At 37.7% G+C, this 20,607-nt stretch overlaps 1 protein-coding gene across 1 annotated transcript in view; it reads right to left on the reverse strand.

Moving 5' to 3' along the window:
* Nucleotides 1–20,607, reverse strand: part of LOC140245877 (probable lysosomal cobalamin transporter) — a gene marked incomplete at its 3' end in the record, with an annotated part of 69,736 nt that overhangs the window by 14,209 nt on the left and 34,920 nt on the right. Inside the window, exons 5-8 of the mRNA XM_072325361.1 lie at nucleotides 18,654–18,751; nucleotides 12,416–12,479; nucleotides 9,837–9,928; nucleotides 2,573–2,643 (exon numbers count right to left, since the gene is read on the reverse strand). Of these exons, the coding sequence (XP_072181462.1) occupies nucleotides 2,573–2,643; nucleotides 9,837–9,928; nucleotides 12,416–12,479; nucleotides 18,654–18,751 (325 nt within the window). The remainder of the gene's footprint in view (nucleotides 1–2,572; nucleotides 2,644–9,836; nucleotides 9,929–12,415; nucleotides 12,480–18,653; nucleotides 18,752–20,607) is intronic.

Consider the following 20,607-nt stretch of genomic DNA (forward strand, 5'->3'; position numbering starts at 1 on the left):
TGAGCTATCCCATAATGCATCTAAAACGCTGCTCTGCGCACGGCACGTACGTATTGGCGATATCCCCAATTGCCCTTCATCGACGTATAAGTACTGAATTTATCAGTGGTTTAGTAGTAGCCATGGCAAAAGAAGTCATGGGCGCACATACTCGAGCAGGATTCAGACCTACAACTTCCTGATCTACGGATAGGCATCATCTCCACTAGACCATCGAGCTCCCGTCCGACACGTGTGCTGGTTCTCATCCTTATAACATACAGCGGCTACTGCGCAATCATTCATATTCATGAAATTCTTCTGTCGGGATATTTTTCTTGCAACTGATTGACACACTGCCCTACGTCGACGTAAATAAGCACTGAATTGATCAGTGTTTTAGTAGGAGCCATCCCTAGTCGTTTTTCCCAACTGAAAAATATATTTTTTTACATATTTTTCGGACATTTTTTGAGTATTTTTCTTTTAATTTGCATATTTCTGTGATTTTTTTTTTTTTTTTTTGGGGGGGGGGGGGAAATACTCTAAAGATAGCGTATCTTATTCATATTAAAAAAAAAGTACTCTGAAAATAGCAAATTTTGGGGATATTTTTTCAAGTCTTCAGATGATACAAATATTTTTTTCTATATTTTTTCATCTTCCCTACAGACGTTCTTGTCAGTTTCTAAAAATACTCTGAAAATAGGATATTTTTGTTAAATTTGAAATACTATTTATATTTTTCAGTATTTTTTTTTAGCTTAATCATTCAAAAACAAATTGATAAACAAAGCATTAAAATATGCTTTAAAATAAAAAAAAAATGTGGTAAAATTGTGGTAAAAGTGAATTCAGTTGGTACAAATTAAAGTCAGTTGACATTTCAACTAGCAAACTATAATATGTAGACCAGGTATGTATATGCTCTTGTGTGTGTTTGGGTATATATATATATATATATATATATATATATGTGTGTGTGTGTGTGTGCGTGTGTGTGTCCATTTGTGTGTAAACAGTTTGACACTTGAAAGCTATGAACCTGACTGGGCTTGCTTACCAGTTCATTCCAGACAAAAACCCATTACAAAACCATAATACCAGTTGATTCCAGTTGGTTTTTACTGGTTTCTACTGGTCATGCATATTCATAAGCTATTCAAATTGAATATTGGAATTGAAATAAAAAGAATATAGTTCGAATTGTTGTTATGATTACAAGAAGCTTTGAACTGTGTTAAAAAGTTTACTCAATATTATTATTATAGTGTTATTCATAATTTCATCTTGTGTTATGAGGAGGCATTCTCATCTTTAAATATCAAAAGTGTAATTTACTTGGTAACCACGTCTTAAAGCATTATAACTAAATGGCCCCTTATAAATGAGTGTGATGTGTCTGGTACCAATTAGGTATAGGGTGTAGATACATCTGTAGGTCTATATAGGCCTAGGCTCTAAGACTAGCTGTAGGGTTATGGTTGTGAAAGGTTACTTTGGATATTGATAATGTCTTCACATATACATAATGTACATTCTATTGTGTTCTGAGATACACTCTCAAACATCAAGATAACTCATGAAAATATTATTTATTTTTGACCAAACTCAAAAATGTATTAAAAAGTATTTTAAAAATATATTTTTGCAGTATTTTTGTACCCCCAAACCATAATGGCATAAAAAATAGCTAGAAAACATATTTTACAATTTTTTTTTTTTTTTTTTGCTGTAGCAGCACGACGTGACAAAAAATATTCAAAAAAATATTTTTAAGGCATTTTTTAAATACAAAAATATTGTAAATAAATATATTTTCTTGGTGATGTTTGAAATATTTGTATAATATTTTTGTGATTTTTTTTTTTTTCGAGCAGGGATGACAAAAGAAATCATGGACGTATACTCAAGCAGGATTTGAACCTACAACATCCTTATCTCTAGACGTGCAGGCATCATCGATGAATATGAATAATCATTAACATAAATATATGACAAATTTGAGTTTCATGGGGCCGGTTCAATGCCAGGGAACCATTCCAAACAAGCCCATGCATACCATGTCACACAACACATATCATTTCATTGCACAGAACTGTATCCTACTGAAACACTGATCAATTCAGTGCTTATTTACGTCAATGTAGGGCAGTGTGTGAATCAGTCGCAATATCTAAACTGAAAATATGTCCTCACATATTCATGTTATATGAAATACACAGTTTATCACAGATTATTTTCTGAATTTTCAGAAAATCATCCATGGTATCCTTGTTTGTTTGTTTTGAGAACTATTTGAAATAGTTTCCTGCAACATTACTTCTCCCGTTATCAATATGCAGTTATGTACAAACTGTATGTGCATCCATGTACTGTGTATATGTATGTACCGGTACCAGTACATGGATGCACAGCACACATGCATTGCTGTCACATTCATGCTGGGATCAGAAAAACGTATTTTCACATTTTCATAGAATTTGTGAATCGCAAACCTCACAAAACATATGACATTTACATCCACAGTACCCCTCCCCCTTGGGTTTTCAGAGTTAATTTTGACGGAAATCTACTTTTCTTTTCTACTCACCTGACCAGCAGCAGGACACCAGCAACCACGACATAGCATGGGGTGTACTTATAAATGGCAGTGCAGCATCGCTGAAATCACAGATTATAATACACCAAAGAGGAAGGTTAAAGGGTGTATACAGTTCTGGTTTAGGTGAGGATTTACCTTTTAACATTTTGCGAGATATTCAGAAACCACTCTGTGAGATGTCAAAGAGCATGCAATTCTAAGGGGTATCAAAAGTTTGTTTGATAAAAATAGGTTTTGAAATGGCTGAGATATCCGAAAACAAGGTGAAACAAACAGATCTTAATAAAAGGTGTGGCTTATAGTCTTTTACTATTATCACTTTTTTGGATATCTCAGCAATTTGAAAACCAATTTTCATCAAATAAACGTTGAATCCTTCATAAAATGACATGCTCTTTCATATTTCATAAGATGTTTCTCATTATCTCACTTAGGAATGTTCAAAACATGAATCCCCACCTCAACCAATACTGTACAGTCTTTTTAAAGGTTAGTGAGTGGACCATGTGTCATATTAAATAGACAAATCTAGATATGATAATGACAATTGATCTTAAACTGAATTTGGAAAACTAAAAAAAAAAAAAAAATGTGTGTGTATGAGTTGCTTCACCACAATTCTGTCATATTCCCTTTAAATATGCAATGAACATAGGAATATAGTATGGTTGAGGGGTCTAGATATCGCGCACGAAAATTTGAAATGCTCTTATAATAGAAGTTATTCCATAATCGTACCTGAATTTCTCAATGAATATCACGAAAATGCAGAAAAATCACCTCCCAGAATCTCCTGATGATACTATGACGGAGTAGTGCGCTGTCGCCGTTTGTATGTCGGACTTTTTTTTCTGCGTTCAATTTCTCGGGGTATGTAAAGATCGCGCAGCTGCCCTCTGTAGTTTCATACGTGAAAGTGTCTGCCCCTCTGCGGCTGTAACGTGCTCCGGCTTTCGTAGAATATTTTTTCACTTGATATTAAATTTGTCCCTGTTAAGCAACAGCAGTTTTACCTATCTTGTGTATATTATTCTTATTATTATTATATGTGTTATTATTATTATTACTATTATTATTATTATTATCATCATATGTGTTATTATTATTACTATTATTATTGTTATCATTATTACTGTTATCACCACCACCATCATCGATCATCATAATCATCATTATCATTTTCATTATTATTATTATCACTTCCACCACCATCATCATTTTATCATTCTCATAATCATTATTTTCATCATTGATATTTTCATAATCGTTAATGATTTTCATTTATAAAGTTTTCTTACAATATTTCTAATCACTTTAACCAATAATATACACGTAACATAAAATGGAAAATAGTAAAATATGAACATAATCCAAATTATATTTTGTGTGTGTGTGTGTGTGTGTGTTTGTGTGTTTGCTTACCCATTCGTCACCCTCTCATTTTCGTCACCCATTTGTCACACTCTCATCTAATTTGTTTTCTTCAGTATCATTATGGCCCTCCCCTGTCACAAATATATCACAAGTTAGCGCAAGAAATCACAAGCAAATTCAAATTGAAATCACACTTCAACTTCGATAGACTGAAATATTTATTCCTTTGTAATATTATAATCGTTGTGTTAAAATTTGACTTAAAACAACATTTATTAACAGTATGTTGATTCCTCCACTTCTCTTGATATAACGCCTATGTTTTTTATGTTTTTGTTGTTGTTGTTTTTTTTTTGTTTTTTTTTTGCCTTTATGATGTCCTTTGTATGCTGTCATGTACAATGTAATTGCCTCTTTTATCAGATTTGTGGAAATAAATTGAATTGAATTGAATTGAAAAAAATTGAATTTCAGCGTAGCTGGCAGCATACATTGTTCTTGTGTATGATGACGTCACGTGGTAAACGATCGATCGAACAAATTACGAATTCTATCGACTACGAACGAGACAAGCGAGACGACACGTCTAGGCTACAACATCCTTAGAACAGATTTTAAGGGAAGGTAGGTTTGTACAAGGTAAAAAATTGGAAATTTAGTGGAAAATTTGTTGGAAATGAAAATTTCTTTCCTGCTTCCTTCTCATGTTGAGCGGTAAGTCAGGTATGTTTATTCCATGGGCGTATCGGCAAATTTTACGCTTAGTCCTACGCGTAATATCGCTTTCTATACGCAGTTACGCTATGCGCGATCATTAGGTCCCTGCGCGAGACCTAGTACCCTTACTATACATATCAACGCTGTAATATTCTATGTATCCAGGTACAACAGTGTACCGGTAATCTACCAAGCTTTAACATTAGCAATTAAGCCTGTTCAGGCGCAGCAACATGTCTCAGTCCAACAGGAAGGCCATGGTGACACAGTGCAAACTAAAGCTATCACTCAATGTGATTAATACCCCCGTAGAGCCCACTAATGTCAAAATCGCCCACAAACAACCACTTATGTCCTAACACGTCGACGACAAATGTCAAAACAACCACTAATGTAATAACACGTCGACGACAAATGTCAAAACAACCACTAATGTCATAACACGTCGACGACAAATGTCAAAACAACCACTAATGTCACAACACGTCGACGACAAAATAAAATATCAAAATCGGATCAACCACTAATGTCATAACACGTCGACGACAAATGTCAAAATTTCCATTTTTACTGCAAATGTCATAACACGTCGACAACAAAAGTCAAAACAACCACTAATGTAATAACACGTCGACGACAAATGTCAAAACAACCACTAATGTCATAACACGTCGACGACAAATGTCATAACAACCACTAATGTCATAACACGTCGACGACAAATGTTAAAACAACCACTAATGTCATAACACGTCGACGACAAAATAAAATATCAAAATCGGATCAACCACTAATGTCATAACACGTCGACGACAAATGTCAAAATTTCCATTTTTACTGCAAATGTCATATAAACACGTCGACAACAAATGTCAAAACAACCACTAATGTAATAACACGTCGACGACAAATGTAAAAGCAACCACTAATGTCATAACACGTCGACGACAAATGTCAAAACAATGCATGCATGTGACTGATCGACTACGAAGCACCCACTACAGGCCTAGACAACTTCTGTATTCGTGGCCTAAATAACACGTAACAGACTTTATTTTTACGAGGAAATGTATGATTTCACCCGAGACTTGAAAGAGAAAACAATTTTATTTATTTATTTATTTTTTTGGTGACATTCTGATAAAAAAATGTCTTGGGATTTCGCGGTACGAGCCTCGACATCTCGCTCTCATCGGGAGCATAATAGATAGGTAAGCTCAGGCTGTTGTGTGATACTTCCGGGTTTGCCCTTCACCCCATGACGTCATGGACACGCCCCCAAAATAACCACGGATCTTCCGATTGAACATGATTCAGAATACAATTTTTCTAAGCAGCCGTTCTCCAAAACGCAATTTTCTAAATGAATGAATTAAAGGCCGCTGTGTTTATCATGCTCTAAGCTTGAAATGGGTATATAATCCAACAATATTAGCTTTTCTTTCAGTATTCTGCTTTAAAAGAGGGAGTGTCTGAATGGAGTTGTCTTAGTTTCTACCATGAATTTGAATAATTTTTCAGTCATAAGAGAAGAAAAGAGCTACTGTATATAGAATAAAGATGCATTTTAGAAACTTCACTGGTGTTGATTTTAGTATTTTATTCATTCATGACTTCAATTACCATTGTTTCTTCTATGTGATTTTAACACAGCCAGATGTCAATGATTTGCCCTTCACGTGTGAATGTGATGTAGTGGTGTTGAAACCCAAATACAGGCTTCTAGATAATGTAGAGTGTATATACAACATTGCATTTTTTCCTGTGGCATTTTGGCATTGCCTTATTAATTTGCATCAAACGTGAATATTTTGGTGTCACTTGACTTTATTAAGACATTCAGAAGATCTCAAATGCTGTAGTTAATTGATGTTTTATCGAGTGCTATAGTTAATGGTTTTGTTGGCGCACTGTGAATTTTGTGTATATATAATATATATAATATATACATGAAACCATATAGTGTGAATAATAACAATAAAAATAATAATAGAGGCTACTTGTATAGCGCACAGTTCCACCTTCCAGTTCTCATGGCGCTTCAAAGATACACACACACGTTTTCCTGTCATCTGGCGAGGTGCTTTATTCAGCTCTGTTTCCCTGATTCACCTATCTTGAATGTCTTTCAAATCCGAAGGTTTACTCCTCCATTATGGTAACTAATGGAGAGAGCAGTGACTTAATGACCAGTCGTATGGATATGCATTATTATGGTGATGATAATGAGATCTCTGATTCCGATATTATAAAAAGGTTAAACAAACAAACTCCAGAATTTGATTTGTCTTATGATGAGAATGATACAAAGAATGATACATTGCCGCGATGTAGAGGTTCCGATTATATTTCCCCTCAGGACATACGTACACGTGATTTTTTTCAAGATGGATAACAACTTTCTATTCTTCATTTCAATATACGAAGTTTGTATAAGAAACTTGACCAACTGAAGACATTTTTGAATTTACACAATGCGGATTTTTCTGTTATAGGTTTGTGCGAAACGTGGTTGTCTGACGTGTCACTTCCCCTAGTTAATTTGGATGGATATTCTCTTGTGTTTAATAACAGAGTAAATAAACACGGAGGGGGTGTGGCTCTTTATGTTCAGAAAGGATTCAATTTTGATTTGATTCAGAATTTATGTCATATGACTGAAGATTCTGAAAGCATTTTTATTGAAATCGACATACCAGCTGGAAAGAATGTTTTGATTGGTGAGATTTATAGACCACCAAATTGTAATCATACTGCTTTTTTTGATGTACTGAATTCCGTATTGAATTTTGAGTCTTTGCATAATAAACATTGTTTTTTAATGGGGGATTTCAATCTTGATTTACCGCAGTATCACGAGAAGCCCTGTTGCCAGGATTTTGTGGACACTATGTTTTCATATGCTTTTACGCCTTGTATAACTAAACCTACCAGAATATTTGATTCAACGTATACAATTATTGATAATATATTTACTAATATTCATTATCTATCTGATCAAGGTATAATAGTTTCGGATATGTCTGATCATTTCCCAGTGTTTGTTTCCAGTACATTTATACTAAATCGTTTTAAGCCTGCAATTTGGGAAATGAATTCTACAGCTCAATATTTCAATACATTGTATTGGGTCATTTATGTATCAATTAAACTCAGGTGGTCTCCCTGATGTGTTTTCTTCGATGTTTGTCAAAAATACTGAAGTTCATTCTCACCCTACTAGACAAAAAGATTCTTTTCATCTTTCTCCTGTACGGACCGTATCTGCTTTAAAAACAATAACCACTACAGGACCTAAACTTTGGAATGAGTTGGATAGAGAAATAATCCAATCTCAGTCTCTTCATTCATTTAAGCATGAACTTAAACTAGTTTTTCTGAATTCATATCTATAGCTATTTTTCAATCCTCCTCGACATTCTCTGTTCATACTTCACATTACTGACATTATCGATTATGTAACATGTGCCTCGCTCGCGATTTCTGTATTATCTCCTGAACTTCCTTTGTACACATTTGTTATCTCTGCTATTGTACACTGCATCTGATTTGTACCTCGCTCGGGTGATCACGCAACTCTCAAGAAGTCTTGTGCCGCGGACATTGTTTTCTTTTTTTTTTTTCTTTTCTTTGTTTTGTTTTGTTGTTGTTGTTTTTTTTACGTTTTGGCGTTTATTTTTCTCCAGTCACAAATTGTCATTCCTTTGATTACATATACCAAGTAAGAAATATTCTCACATCCGCATCTGGGAATCTACACCCTACCAGCAATGCTTCTATGTAGATTCCTCATATTTCACATGTTTTATTGTCTTATAAGCTGTACTTGACAATTCATCCATGCTTTTGTATTGTGATGTTTATGTTTTATGTATTTGTTGAAATGTGGAATGTGGAACAATAAAAAACAAACAAACATATATGCCAAATAAGAATAAAACATATAACAAATAAAGAATACAATATTGTTCCGAACATTAATGACAGCAATTACAGTCCTCAGTGTGAAAGGAACAGATACGTTATATATATATATATATATATATATATATATATATATAATTGTACTAGTGTATATCATGTGTGCTAAATGCCCAAGGTGGCATATAGGTGAAACTAGCACTAAATTCTATATGAGGTTCAACATAATTTTCACCCTTTGAGAGGTCTTTATGTTATTATACTTGGCAACATACTTAGCCTTGACGTGTTACTCGTATACGTATGCATTTTCCTCACCCTCTTCCTCTTTATTTTCTTTTTTTTCTTTCTTTCCTTCTTTCTTTTTTCCTACCCTTCATTCATATTTTTTTGCTCTTCTCTCTTTTCTCTTACTGTATGTAACATACGAGCACATGACAAATTGTATCATTTCATTGCCATTATGACGCTTCTGTGTGAGATCATCGCTATTATGACGTAACAGTCACAAGTGCACAACTCAGCGAGTGTAATGGATCTTTCCCAACTTGGGTCTGATCTGAATCAATCCCAACTTTGGGTTCAATTTCTAGCTCTGTATCGTTCCCAAATGGCTTAGTGAAACAGTTCCTAACTTTTTGGGAATGATCGATCCCCTAACTGCCCCTGAGATCAATTGAATTGAACCTAGGATTGATCCCAGAGCTTAGTGAAACACGCCCTGGCTTCTTCTTTCGCAGTTCTACGCTCGCGCTGTGTAGCTCGGAAAAATCAACAACAGTGAATACACAGTGGCCCATTACATTACAGTATAGCGCAGCGGCATCGTTCGCTACACGCTGCATAGCATGCATTGCTGCACTGCCACAGCCTGGAATTACCGAGAAGCCTGCACATTTCCAAAAGGACACCTTGTCATTAATTTAGTAAAATGCTCGAGAGGGACTCCTACAAATATCGACTGCTTTCTTTCGGATCATGGTAAAACTATTTGCCCTCGATGATTTCTCAACAGTGCCATGCCCCTCAACTTCGTCTCGGGGAATAGCACTGTTGAGAAATCACCTACTGTCCTCGGTGCAAACAGTTAATCACCATTTCCCTCTGAAGCAGTCGATATTTGTATATTATCAATTGCATAGCTTGAAGTAATAGAGACTGTGCAATGGCAAACAAGAATATGAACTTATAAGTAAGACAAACATCTTGACTCTAGATTGAAAAAATACCAATAACTTACCTCTGACCCTGTACTGTCCTCATCTCCTTTATAGAAACACATGACAAAAGGTATGACGAAGAAGATGAGTACAGCATTGCAACAATAGAGAGCTACAGGGAGAAGAAAAAATGATTTGATATTAACATAAAATGTGATATGCAATTTACCTTAGTCCCCTAAATTCATCACAATTTGCATTGAAAGATACCCAGTAGTGTAATGACCATCAAAACAAATAAACAATTAGTTTGATAAAGTTTATCACCTCCGAAAAGTCATCTCTAAATAAACCTTACCTAATTTCCAGTGCTTTAGAGTTGCTTTTGAACATCCCCTATAATCCTAAAATCTGCTTTATATCAGACATTACAGATCGTCAGAAATAAACAGAAACAGTAGAAGAAGCCATGGTGAAAAATGCACATCTAATCAGTTGTACATCCCCTACGCAAAATCAATTTGATGTCACTGATGATAAGCGGAGAATGACGGAAGTGATGTGTAATTCATCAGTTACTACGACAACATAGGAAATTACGTTTAAACCAAGCAAATGATATGTCCTACACCTACAGCTTAAATGTCATACATGAAAGAAAGAAAAGAAGAACAAGGAATGGAAAATGAATTATTTAATTCTTAACTCTTTAGGTGCAACATTCACATGTCGGAGTAAGTTAACAGCTTGCCAAGTTCACATATTTTGCACCAGCGCACAACCCGCCCAAACCGAGGGATAAATCGCCAAAATGCCACAGTACGCTGTGCAATTACAGCTTCACTCGTGAACATTCCTCACACGGAAAACTTGCGTTGTGCGTTGATTGAATAGTGGTGTTCCATCTCGGTTGTTGTTGTTTTTGTTTTTGTCGTTTGTTAAGTTGTTTGTTTTTGTTCACCTTCCTTTAATTTGATGAATAAGAGAGCATGTATTTGGGGAATTGAGGGCTTTTACTTGAATTTGACCCTTTCATAATTTTATGCATTGAGTATTTTTCAAGGTATGGAGAAAAAGTGCAATTTCTGTATTGAATAGTAAATTGTTAACCATTTTCAACTGGACTTTAACCTTAGAATTCATAAGAAAATCACTGTCAGGCAGAACATGCATAAATATGTACTAAGTTTTAAGATAACTTGAGCCACTTCCAAGATATGGAGGAAGAAGTAATTTTAGCACTTTCACTCGATCTTTGACCTTATGACCTTTGACCTTTTTGGCCCCCCAAAAAAGAAAAAAAAAAAACTTCCCAGAGAATCTCTATTGAGTTATACACAAAGTTTGAAAAAGAAAATAATCCTGCCGACATTGCATAAATATAAGGGAAATAGTAAAATTTTGAAATGTTGCCCTTGACCTTTGACCCCTGACCTTTGACCCCATGAACCCCAAATTCCCTAGATAATTACTGCCAGTCAGTACATGCATATAAACTATGTTCCATGAAGATACCTTGAAAAATTTCCAAGATATGGAGAAAAAAGTTACATTTTAACATTTTTACTTCACCTTTTGACCTTTGACCCCAAACTCTCACCAGATAATCTTAATTGGGTAATACATGTATACACTAAGTTTCAAGAAAGTATCTTCAGGCATTGCATAGATATGGGGAAATAGTGAAATTTTAAGCATTTGACCTCGATCTTTTGACCTTTGACTGAGCATGTGCACCAAAAAGTTGATAGGCACAACTTCACCCAATAATACACACACATGCAAAGTTTATTAGGATACTAGTACCTCAAAGGTTTTTTTAGTTACGCTGTCCGAAAAATTCATTACAGACGGAAGGACGGACAACCCGAAAACATAATGCCTCCAGCAGCACTTCGTGGCGGAGGCATAAAAATACAACACAGCAAGGCTAGGAATGTTCGTTACTTAAAGGTAGGGGATACCTTTTACAGACCTCCCAAAATGCAGCAAAACATTAAATATGAACCTCAGGGGACTTGTTTAGGCCACTGCTGAGAAATTTGGAAGTCAACAGTTATCTACAATTTGAATAATGCACAAAACTCAACTACTCAGTAGTTCTGTGTGTCAGCCACACTTAAGCCTTTTTGTTGCAGTCTTCTGTATTTTTTATCTATAAACACAAATCTAAAAGTATAAGAGCTGATATAATAACATATAGAGTGTGTGGCAAGAATGTATAAAGAAATGTTTGTAAGTTTCGATGAACTTTATTCACAAAATATACATGATGGACACACATGCAGTGCATGGGTCTGCAAAGGTAGCCTAGTAATGTACTGGAATTTACGGTGAGCCCCGAAAAAAATTAAATTCAAAATCTAACGGTCAATGAAAATGTACTAAATGTTACCTTCCACTTTCAATACTTTATGGGAGTTTATAAAATGATACTCTCTTCAACATACCACTGTATTTATACAACTCTTCATTTGAGGCATGCAAATTGGATTCCCTACCTTTAATGTTTCTATAAAAAAGTTACATATATGGCTTTGAAAAACAGAATGTCCTCAAAAAGTGATCATGCATTGCAGTCTCAGATTAGTGTTGAATTCAGGAAGTATACACTTCAGCACACATACATGTAAAAATGTAGAGCAAAAGAAGCTCCTACCATAGTAGCTGTACTGCATATACTGCTGAATGTTGCTTCTGGTCACATTGTCTGCTGCCCAGTCCTACAGTGAAACACAGAGAGTGAACATGACAGAGGTCAAAGTATTACGTACTCAATATGAAAGTGAAAATGATGACACTAATTTTTTAAATGATGCTGAGACTAATTTTTCAAACTCAATTGTCGATTTATATCCAATTTCATTATTTTGCATCAAGTTGCTTCTGTGGCAACAGATTGACAAATTGCAATTCACTGATATAAGCACTGATTTCCCAGCAAACACATAACGCTTTCAGAACGTTTCCTAACGGTTTTTTTTTTCTTTGAGGTTCCTTACGTCTTCGTATAAAATGGACATTTTAAAAACGTACATACGTCAAAGTTGGGACTTAGCATTTACCGCAAGGCACAGGTTTTTTTTGGAAAACGTTTTAAAAACATCAATGGACGTAAAAAAAAAAACGTTTTTATTATGTCTGCTACGTTTTCGTCCATGATAAACGTCCACAAAACGTTTTTATTATATCTGCTACGTCGACTTTGTCTTTACTGAACGTTTAAAAAACGTTTTTATTTGGTCTGCTACGTGTTCATCATTGGTTTGTTTATCATGAATATTCATGTCTATTTATGAATATTCAAATAAGATTTAGATAAATGACATTGAAATCCTATACCCCCGTCACACTAGAGGCAGAATGAGCCGGAATGCCGTTGGAATGAAAATTCTTCCTGCCTTCCTGCATATTCGAAGTGCATTCTTAAAAAATTGACGATATTCTGAGTGCGTTCCAAACATTCGGGCCCATTCTTGTGACCAGCCCGAATGTTTTAAGCATGCTAGATAATAAACGGAAAGATGTTAACTCCGCAAATGCCATGGGTCGTCAGCAGCACACCAGGGATCACCAGTGTTTCGGCCATTTAAGTGCTGTACACCTCCCCCTGGCTGGCCGGTGCTGCGTTAGGATCCCCTTGACAGCACCCCCATGGCATTTCAAAGAAGAACAAAACAAAACAAAACAAAACAAAACAAAACAAAGCAAAACATCACAAAACAAGACAAAAAAAAAGGAAAACGCTTGGCATCAATCACCTCTCCTCACTCCAGAAACACTCTCTCTACACCCCCCTATTCCCACCACCCCCAGGCCTTCCCTACTATCCATGCAGATCCTGTCTCTGCTGCCCCACAAATTCTCCTGATCCACCTTTCCCCGTCCCTACCACCTATTCCCATCCCTCTGACCCACCTCCTTACCGATCGTCCAGCATATCCCCTGCACCCCACCTCCACAGTATGCACCTCCGCTCTCCACCCCCTTTTCTCACACTCCTCCCTCAACTCAGCATACCTATATCCAGCTTTCTTTCCCTTGCCTCATCCATCCTTGTCTCCCATGGCACAGTCAGCTCCACCATTGCTAACCTGTGCACAGACCTAGCCACCAGCACCATGTCCGGCCGAAGGGCAGTTACTACCTCCTCCTCTGGCACTGTACGGTTTCCCTCATCCACCCGCACCTCCCAATCATCCCCCGCTGCTAAGATCCCCCCACCATCATCCCTCTGACCCTTCCTCCTCCCACTGCATCTCACCCCCTCCTTCACAAACCGGATTCCCCTCACCCTAGGAGGCCCATTCTTTTTCCTTGCCTCCACTGCCACCTTCACCACCTCGGCCATATCCTTCAACACCTGGTTATGCCTCCATGTATAGGCCTGTAATAGACCTCCACATGCTGACAAAATGTGCTCTAGTGAGCCCTTTGCCTTGTTGTAAACCCTGCATCCACCATCCTCCACAATGCCCCATCTCTGAAGATTTACTGGAGATGGCAAAACATCAAAGGTGGAACTGATCATGAAGCGCACAGTTCCAGAGGACATTGACCAAAGGTCATTCCATGACACCTTCCTCTGCTCCACCCCTTCCCATCGAGTCCATGCTCCCTGCACTCCCTGCTGTACAGCCTTGGCAAAGCGATACTCCTCCTCCTTCTCCTTAACCGCCTCCACCACCAACTCCCTCCTACCCTTCCTGCCTTGCTTGCTGTACCATCTAACACCCTGATGAAACCCGACCCCTTTCCGACCCACCTGAACCGCACCCTGCATCTCCTTCCACTTTGCCATTGCCACTGCCTCGTCCGCAGCCTCCTCCGCCCTCCACTTCCTCCCTGTGCGGATCGGTGGCCTAACTCCTGCTATTGCCTGGTCCTTTGACTCCCTCATCATCATCACTAGCCTAACCTTGCCAGCTTTAAACTCCTCCACCACCTTAAAACATTCGAGGAGCATTCGAAGTGGAGAAATATCGATTTTTATTCGAAAGGCATTCTAACTGGACTCTGATTGCATTCTAAACATTCCTACGGCATTCTAAATATTCGGACGGCATTCTATCAGCATTTGAAACAATCTGATCTCATTTGAGGGAGAATCGAAACGGTGTTGCACCTCAAATTCTGCCAAAATATCTCAAATGCTCAAATGCTCATACTTACCCCCAGTTAATACTGGTTAGTGAAAAGGTTAGAGTAAAGATTACGATTAGGGTTAGCTTAAGGGTTCGAGTTTGGGTTAGGGTTAGGATTAGGAGCAGGGTTAGGGTCACGGGAGGGTCGGGGTAGTTGCCCAGGGGGTAACTAGCCTAGACACTCTCTTTCAAGAAGGTCTTGCTGGAGGACAGCAATCTGTAGCAAAGCAATATGGTCCAAGGATGATCGGGTTTAGACTGGTGAAAATCACCATTTTATACGCTATCGGAGACCATTCCGGCGGAATTCTTACACACACGGGACTTTCGTGTTGCATTCTAAGTACACTCTAAGTGTATTCCAAATTTTCGGGCTGCATTCTGTTTGACCGCATTCGAAATGAGTTTGTACTGCATGCGAGACGCTTTCCGACCATCAGACTTCGGGCAGCAATCGAACCGCGCTCGTGCGGCATTCGAAGTGCTTTCTGAAGATTCTGACCCCCATTCAAACAGTATTCTGAATATTCCTACAGTGTTCCAAGTACAATCGAGCAGCATTCGAGAGCTAATTCATTCGGAATGCGCAAGAAGGATTCGAGAAGGATTCGAAGTCCATTCCAAGTATTCGAACAGCACTCCCTACCAAACTGTTAGAATTTGAATTTTTCTCCCGAATGTGGCAAGAATTTGGAAAATCTTTAATTCCGGCTGGTTCTGCTTGATTCGTGCCGATTCCGAATAAGTGTGACAGGGGTTATGCTGGGTTCAAACTTTCTGTGTTAAAAATAAACTAACCTACGTTATTGTTTAGTTATTCACAATTTCAAATTGTGTTATGAAAAGGTATTTTCATATGTTAATAGTCCTTATTAAGGTGTGTGTGATCTAATTTTAGTATTACCATGTCTTCATGCATTACAACATTTTGCTGGCATATAAAACAATGTGATGCAGATTCATCAATTGGGAAAAGGATGTAGCATAGGTATAGATGGTAGGACATTAGGAACAGGTAAGGATAGGATTATTTAGGATTAGGATAAGGGTACATTAATCCCAGATTGTGCCTGTATAATCTCATAACTATAGATTTTTTTTTAAATACCCAATAAAAAATAAACATTAGACGTTCTTTAAAGGTTTTCTGGCCGTTCTAGACGGATGTGAAAGGTTCTCTTAACGTTCTGGAACGGGTCATAAGACTTTTTAGATGTTCTTAAAACATTTTTTTGAACGTTCTAGACGGTCGTTTCTGGACGTCCGCAGAACGTACACGGAAGGTTTTGAATATTCTTAAAAGGTTTTACTGACGTCTATAACGTCCAATAGATTTTCTGCAGGTCTTTAAAGATTCCGAAAGGTTTTTTTTTTGTTTTTTTTTGTTTTTTTTTAAACGTTTAAAAACCGTTTTTATAATGTCCATTTTAAACGTTTTAAATACGTCGAAAACCTTCCACAAATAGACGTTCTGAAAACGTTTTGACAAAATGTCCAAATGACGACCTTGGAACGTTTCAAGAACGTTCAGAAAACGTCCAAATGTTAGCTGGGTTGGTGCTTAGAGTAATACTGATACCCCTAATGTTAAATATCAGGGGCATACATATCAGGTGACATCATGCTTTACACTTCTCTTCTCCTTTGTGGTTTATTATATTCTATATTTGAATGACTAAAACTGCTCTAGATGCACTTGTTACATTTTGAAGATCAAGTAACAAGACTAGTACCCGGTACATTTTATTTATCAGTCTTCTATGTCCCTTCTTAAAATGATTCAGAAGAGGAGGGTTAAATATTACAAAGTCCTGCTATCTGACAAAGTGAACAAAGATTATGATAATGACAATAATAATCATGACAGTAGTAAAATTATTATAAGAATAATAATGATGATGATGATGATAATAATAATAATAATAATAATAATAATAATGATAATAACAATAACAAATCAAAGAAGAAGCAGAAGGAGCACATGACATTAAGCATAACCGACACCCACGAGTCATACAGCCCACAAGTTATACAGCTCACAAGTCATACAGCCCACGAGTCATACAGCTCACAAGTCATACAGCCCAACAGTTATACAGCCCACGAGTTCGACACTGAGTAAATAAAGCCCACGAGTTCGACATCAAGTAAAATAAGCCCAGGAGTTATACGGCTCACGAGACCGACACTACGCACATAAGGCTCATGAGACCGACACTAAGCAAACAAAGCCCACGAGACCGACACTGCGCTTAAAAGGCCCACGAGACCGACGCTACGCATACAAGGCTCACGAGACCGACATTACGCAAAAGAGGTTCACGAGACCGACACTAAGCAAAGAAGGCCCACGAGACCGACAGGATGAACAGCGCCACCCATAGACCAATAAATTGTATAGGGTGTCCTGAAAATGGCATAACAAGATATGAGAGATGGAAAAGAAGAGATGCCAGGGTGTAACCCCATCAGTTGCCCCCCCCCCTGTAATGATCAGGATCTTTAATTGTGTTTGCGTGGGTGTGTGTTTGTTTAAAAGAATGAACAAAATTCAGTAAAAGTGTGCAACAGATCTTTCCACAATGATCCTGCGAGGGTGTTGATTTAGTATTGATTAAAAAAAAAAGTAATGGTCTACTAAGGCAGCGTTAGGGATTCGGAAAAAACAAAATGCATCCATGAAAACAGCTATTGTATTTCACGAAAAAAAAATGTACTGTTTGGAGGAGAATAACACAAGCCACAAATTAAGGTGAATCCTTGCGATATAAAAGGTTTAAATCAGTTGAATTACATTATAGTTTACAAATAGATCTTACTACAAAACGTCTAAACAGGAGGGCAGGATATCTAATATAGCCTAAGTAACTCGTGAATCGAGAAAGAGAAGAGGTAAAAAGTCCATTCTGTCCGTCTTCTAGCTAAAAACTGGGAAAGCATATTAAAAATAGCACGATGGCATTATCAAAGCTCTAAAATTAATCCATACATCGTTCTTGTCCTGTTTTCTTAATTCATTTGTGTTTTTTGTCTTTTTTTTGGGGGGGGGGGGGGAGGGACATGAAGAATACAATAATATTTTTCTAATTGATAACAATGTCGCTCCCTGACAGACCTGCCCCCCCCCCCGCAAGAAGTATGTAGAAGTGCATATTTGATGTCGTTCATATGTAGATGGTTACCATCTTTCACTTGATAGCGTGACGAAATTGCACCCGCCAGTACGTTATTTTTCCGTTCATGGAACACCCTGTACAGGTTACTGACATGTAGATGGCACTGTTTATCCTGTCGGTCTCGTGGACGTTATTTGCCTACTGTCGGTCTCGTGGGCTTTCTTTGCTTAATGTCGGTCTCGTGAGCCTTTTTTGCTTAGTGTCGGTCTCGTGGGCCTTCTTTGCCTACTGTCGGTCTCGTGGGCTTTCTTTGCTTAGTGTCGGTCTCGTGAGCCTTTATTGCTTAGTGTCGGTCTCGTGGGCTGTGTTTGCTTAGTGTCGGTCTCATGAGCCTTTTGTGCGTAGTGTCGAACTCATGGGCTGTATGACTCCTGAGCCGTAACTCGTGGGCTGTATGACTCATGAACCTATTATTGATGTCGGTCTCGTGGACCGTATGACTCGTGGGTGTCGGTCTCGTGGGATGACCCCGAAATACTACTGTCTCGGTACTTGCATGACTACACTCGTGCCTGCACACAGTGTACTTCCCTGACCTAGCTTTGACTCGAGACTGACTGAAAGGAGGAGGACTCACCTCAAACGTGCCATTGCTGTCCTTCATGGAGGAGACGAGGAAGATGTCGATAGGAATGAGAGCTACAGTCAGGACTGAGACACACAGACTCAGGAAGGCTGAAGTATCAGACATTGTAAATCAATGGGAGCCAACATTTTACAGGATAACATAGAGCTGCTCAGTGTTCATGTACTGCAGACAACTTTAAATCTAACTTTATGTATTTAAGACAAGAATAAATGTTGAAGAATTTTTTAAGACAAAAGAGAACCAGTGCTCGGAAGATTACAATTGCTGCATGTGCTTGGGTACTGCACACAACTCTTACACAAGATAAAACAGGACAGGACAAGACAAGACAAGGCAAGGCAACTAAGATCAAATGCCGAAATATCAGACATACAACTGGACATAAATACATAAGGGAACCAATGCCAAAAGAATAAGATTTGCTGAGGTGTTTAGATATTGCGACAGAAGCTACTGTAACTCAAAAATCTTATTTCATAACCTAAAGAGAGGATTCAGTAAAGGCGCGAAAATAAAACCACCTCGAAAGAAACCACTTTTACACTAATTAGAAAACAAAAGCACAGGTTTGTTGTGTGCTTGTGCATTCAAGATACACATGAAAGGATGTTCACATTGCAACTCGCCTGTTTCAGTAAGCACTGGATGCAGCAACTTTTTTTTTCTCCCTTCCTACTGGATCATCTAAAACTACAGTGTAAAGAGTGGAAAAGTTATTACTGTACAGCATGTACCTTGTTTGAGCTGAAAAGCATACGTTCTTGTATTATGTGCAAGTCAGTTTTAGAAAGTGTTACAGACCTGCTATCAGTGTCACAGTAAAGTGGATTTCGGATCTGGAAAGGCGTAGTATCGTGGTTAAATTTAAACTTATATATAAAAAAAAATGCGTCAATTTGAATACTTACCGATGTATTCCAATTATTGACAAGAGGAGTCGTGGAACGTAGTTGTCCGTTAATAGTCCATTTCTGTATAAATCGATGACTTTAAGGACGTTCCTCAGTTGTGTTTGTGCGCATCATAGCTGCGCAGCTTGACAGTGACGTAACAAAGAGAGTAGAAGCGCACACACGAGTGATGAGCTGAGCTACCTGAGCTGAGCAGCTACTATAGTCCAGTCAAAATACGGCAAAAAGTGCTGTGGGTTAACCCCCAACTAATTGCAACAGAAAGGATTCCACTTGCATTTGACTTGGAAGAGCTATTAAAATAATAAATTAAAAGTTCCCTAAAATTCGAGCGGTGGATCAGTGTCTAATTTGCATAAATTCAAAATGGCCGTCATACAACCTATTTATGTCTATATCTCGGAAAGTTAATTCTGGTGTCTAAACCTATGTTTTTTTAGGTCAAGGAATACAGTTACCATATCTGTAGTAACTTTCAAGCATCCCTATATATAGTTTTTGCATATATTTGCATATAATTACATGCAAAATGGCCGCCATATGTCTGTGCAAGCCCGTATCTCCATATATTTCATCTGTAATGGCCCCTTGTTGTCTGTGGTCTTAATTAATAATAATAATAATAATAAGGTCTTATTTACCCAGGGTAGCCTCTTCATTGTTGGCACTGCTCTACCAGAGGGCCCTGCTATTATTATTACCCTAGCGTTGCCAGGTACCCATTTATACACCTGGGTCGAGAGGGACACAGTGGGTAAAAAATCTTGTCCAAGGACGTAAGCACTGGGCGGGATTCGAACTCGGGTCCTCCGAGCGGGAGTCGGGAGTCTTATCCAATATGCCACAGTGCCCCCACAATTAATTCTACTGCTAAGAATCATTAATGTAGTACACTCAGGAATAAGTCTCTAAATATCTGCTTAGATTTGCATTTTATAAATCTATTCAAATTACTACCGTGTGTACTCAAGTTTACATAGATATACACGCAGGATACACGTACAACCTACTGTGTATACTCAAGTTTATAC

This window comes from Diadema setosum, unplaced genomic scaffold (genome assembly GCF_964275005.1).
Source record: "Diadema setosum unplaced genomic scaffold, eeDiaSeto1 scaffold_50, whole genome shotgun sequence".
In the NCBI taxonomy this organism is placed as follows: domain Eukaryota; kingdom Metazoa; phylum Echinodermata; class Echinoidea; order Diadematoida; family Diadematidae; genus Diadema; species Diadema setosum.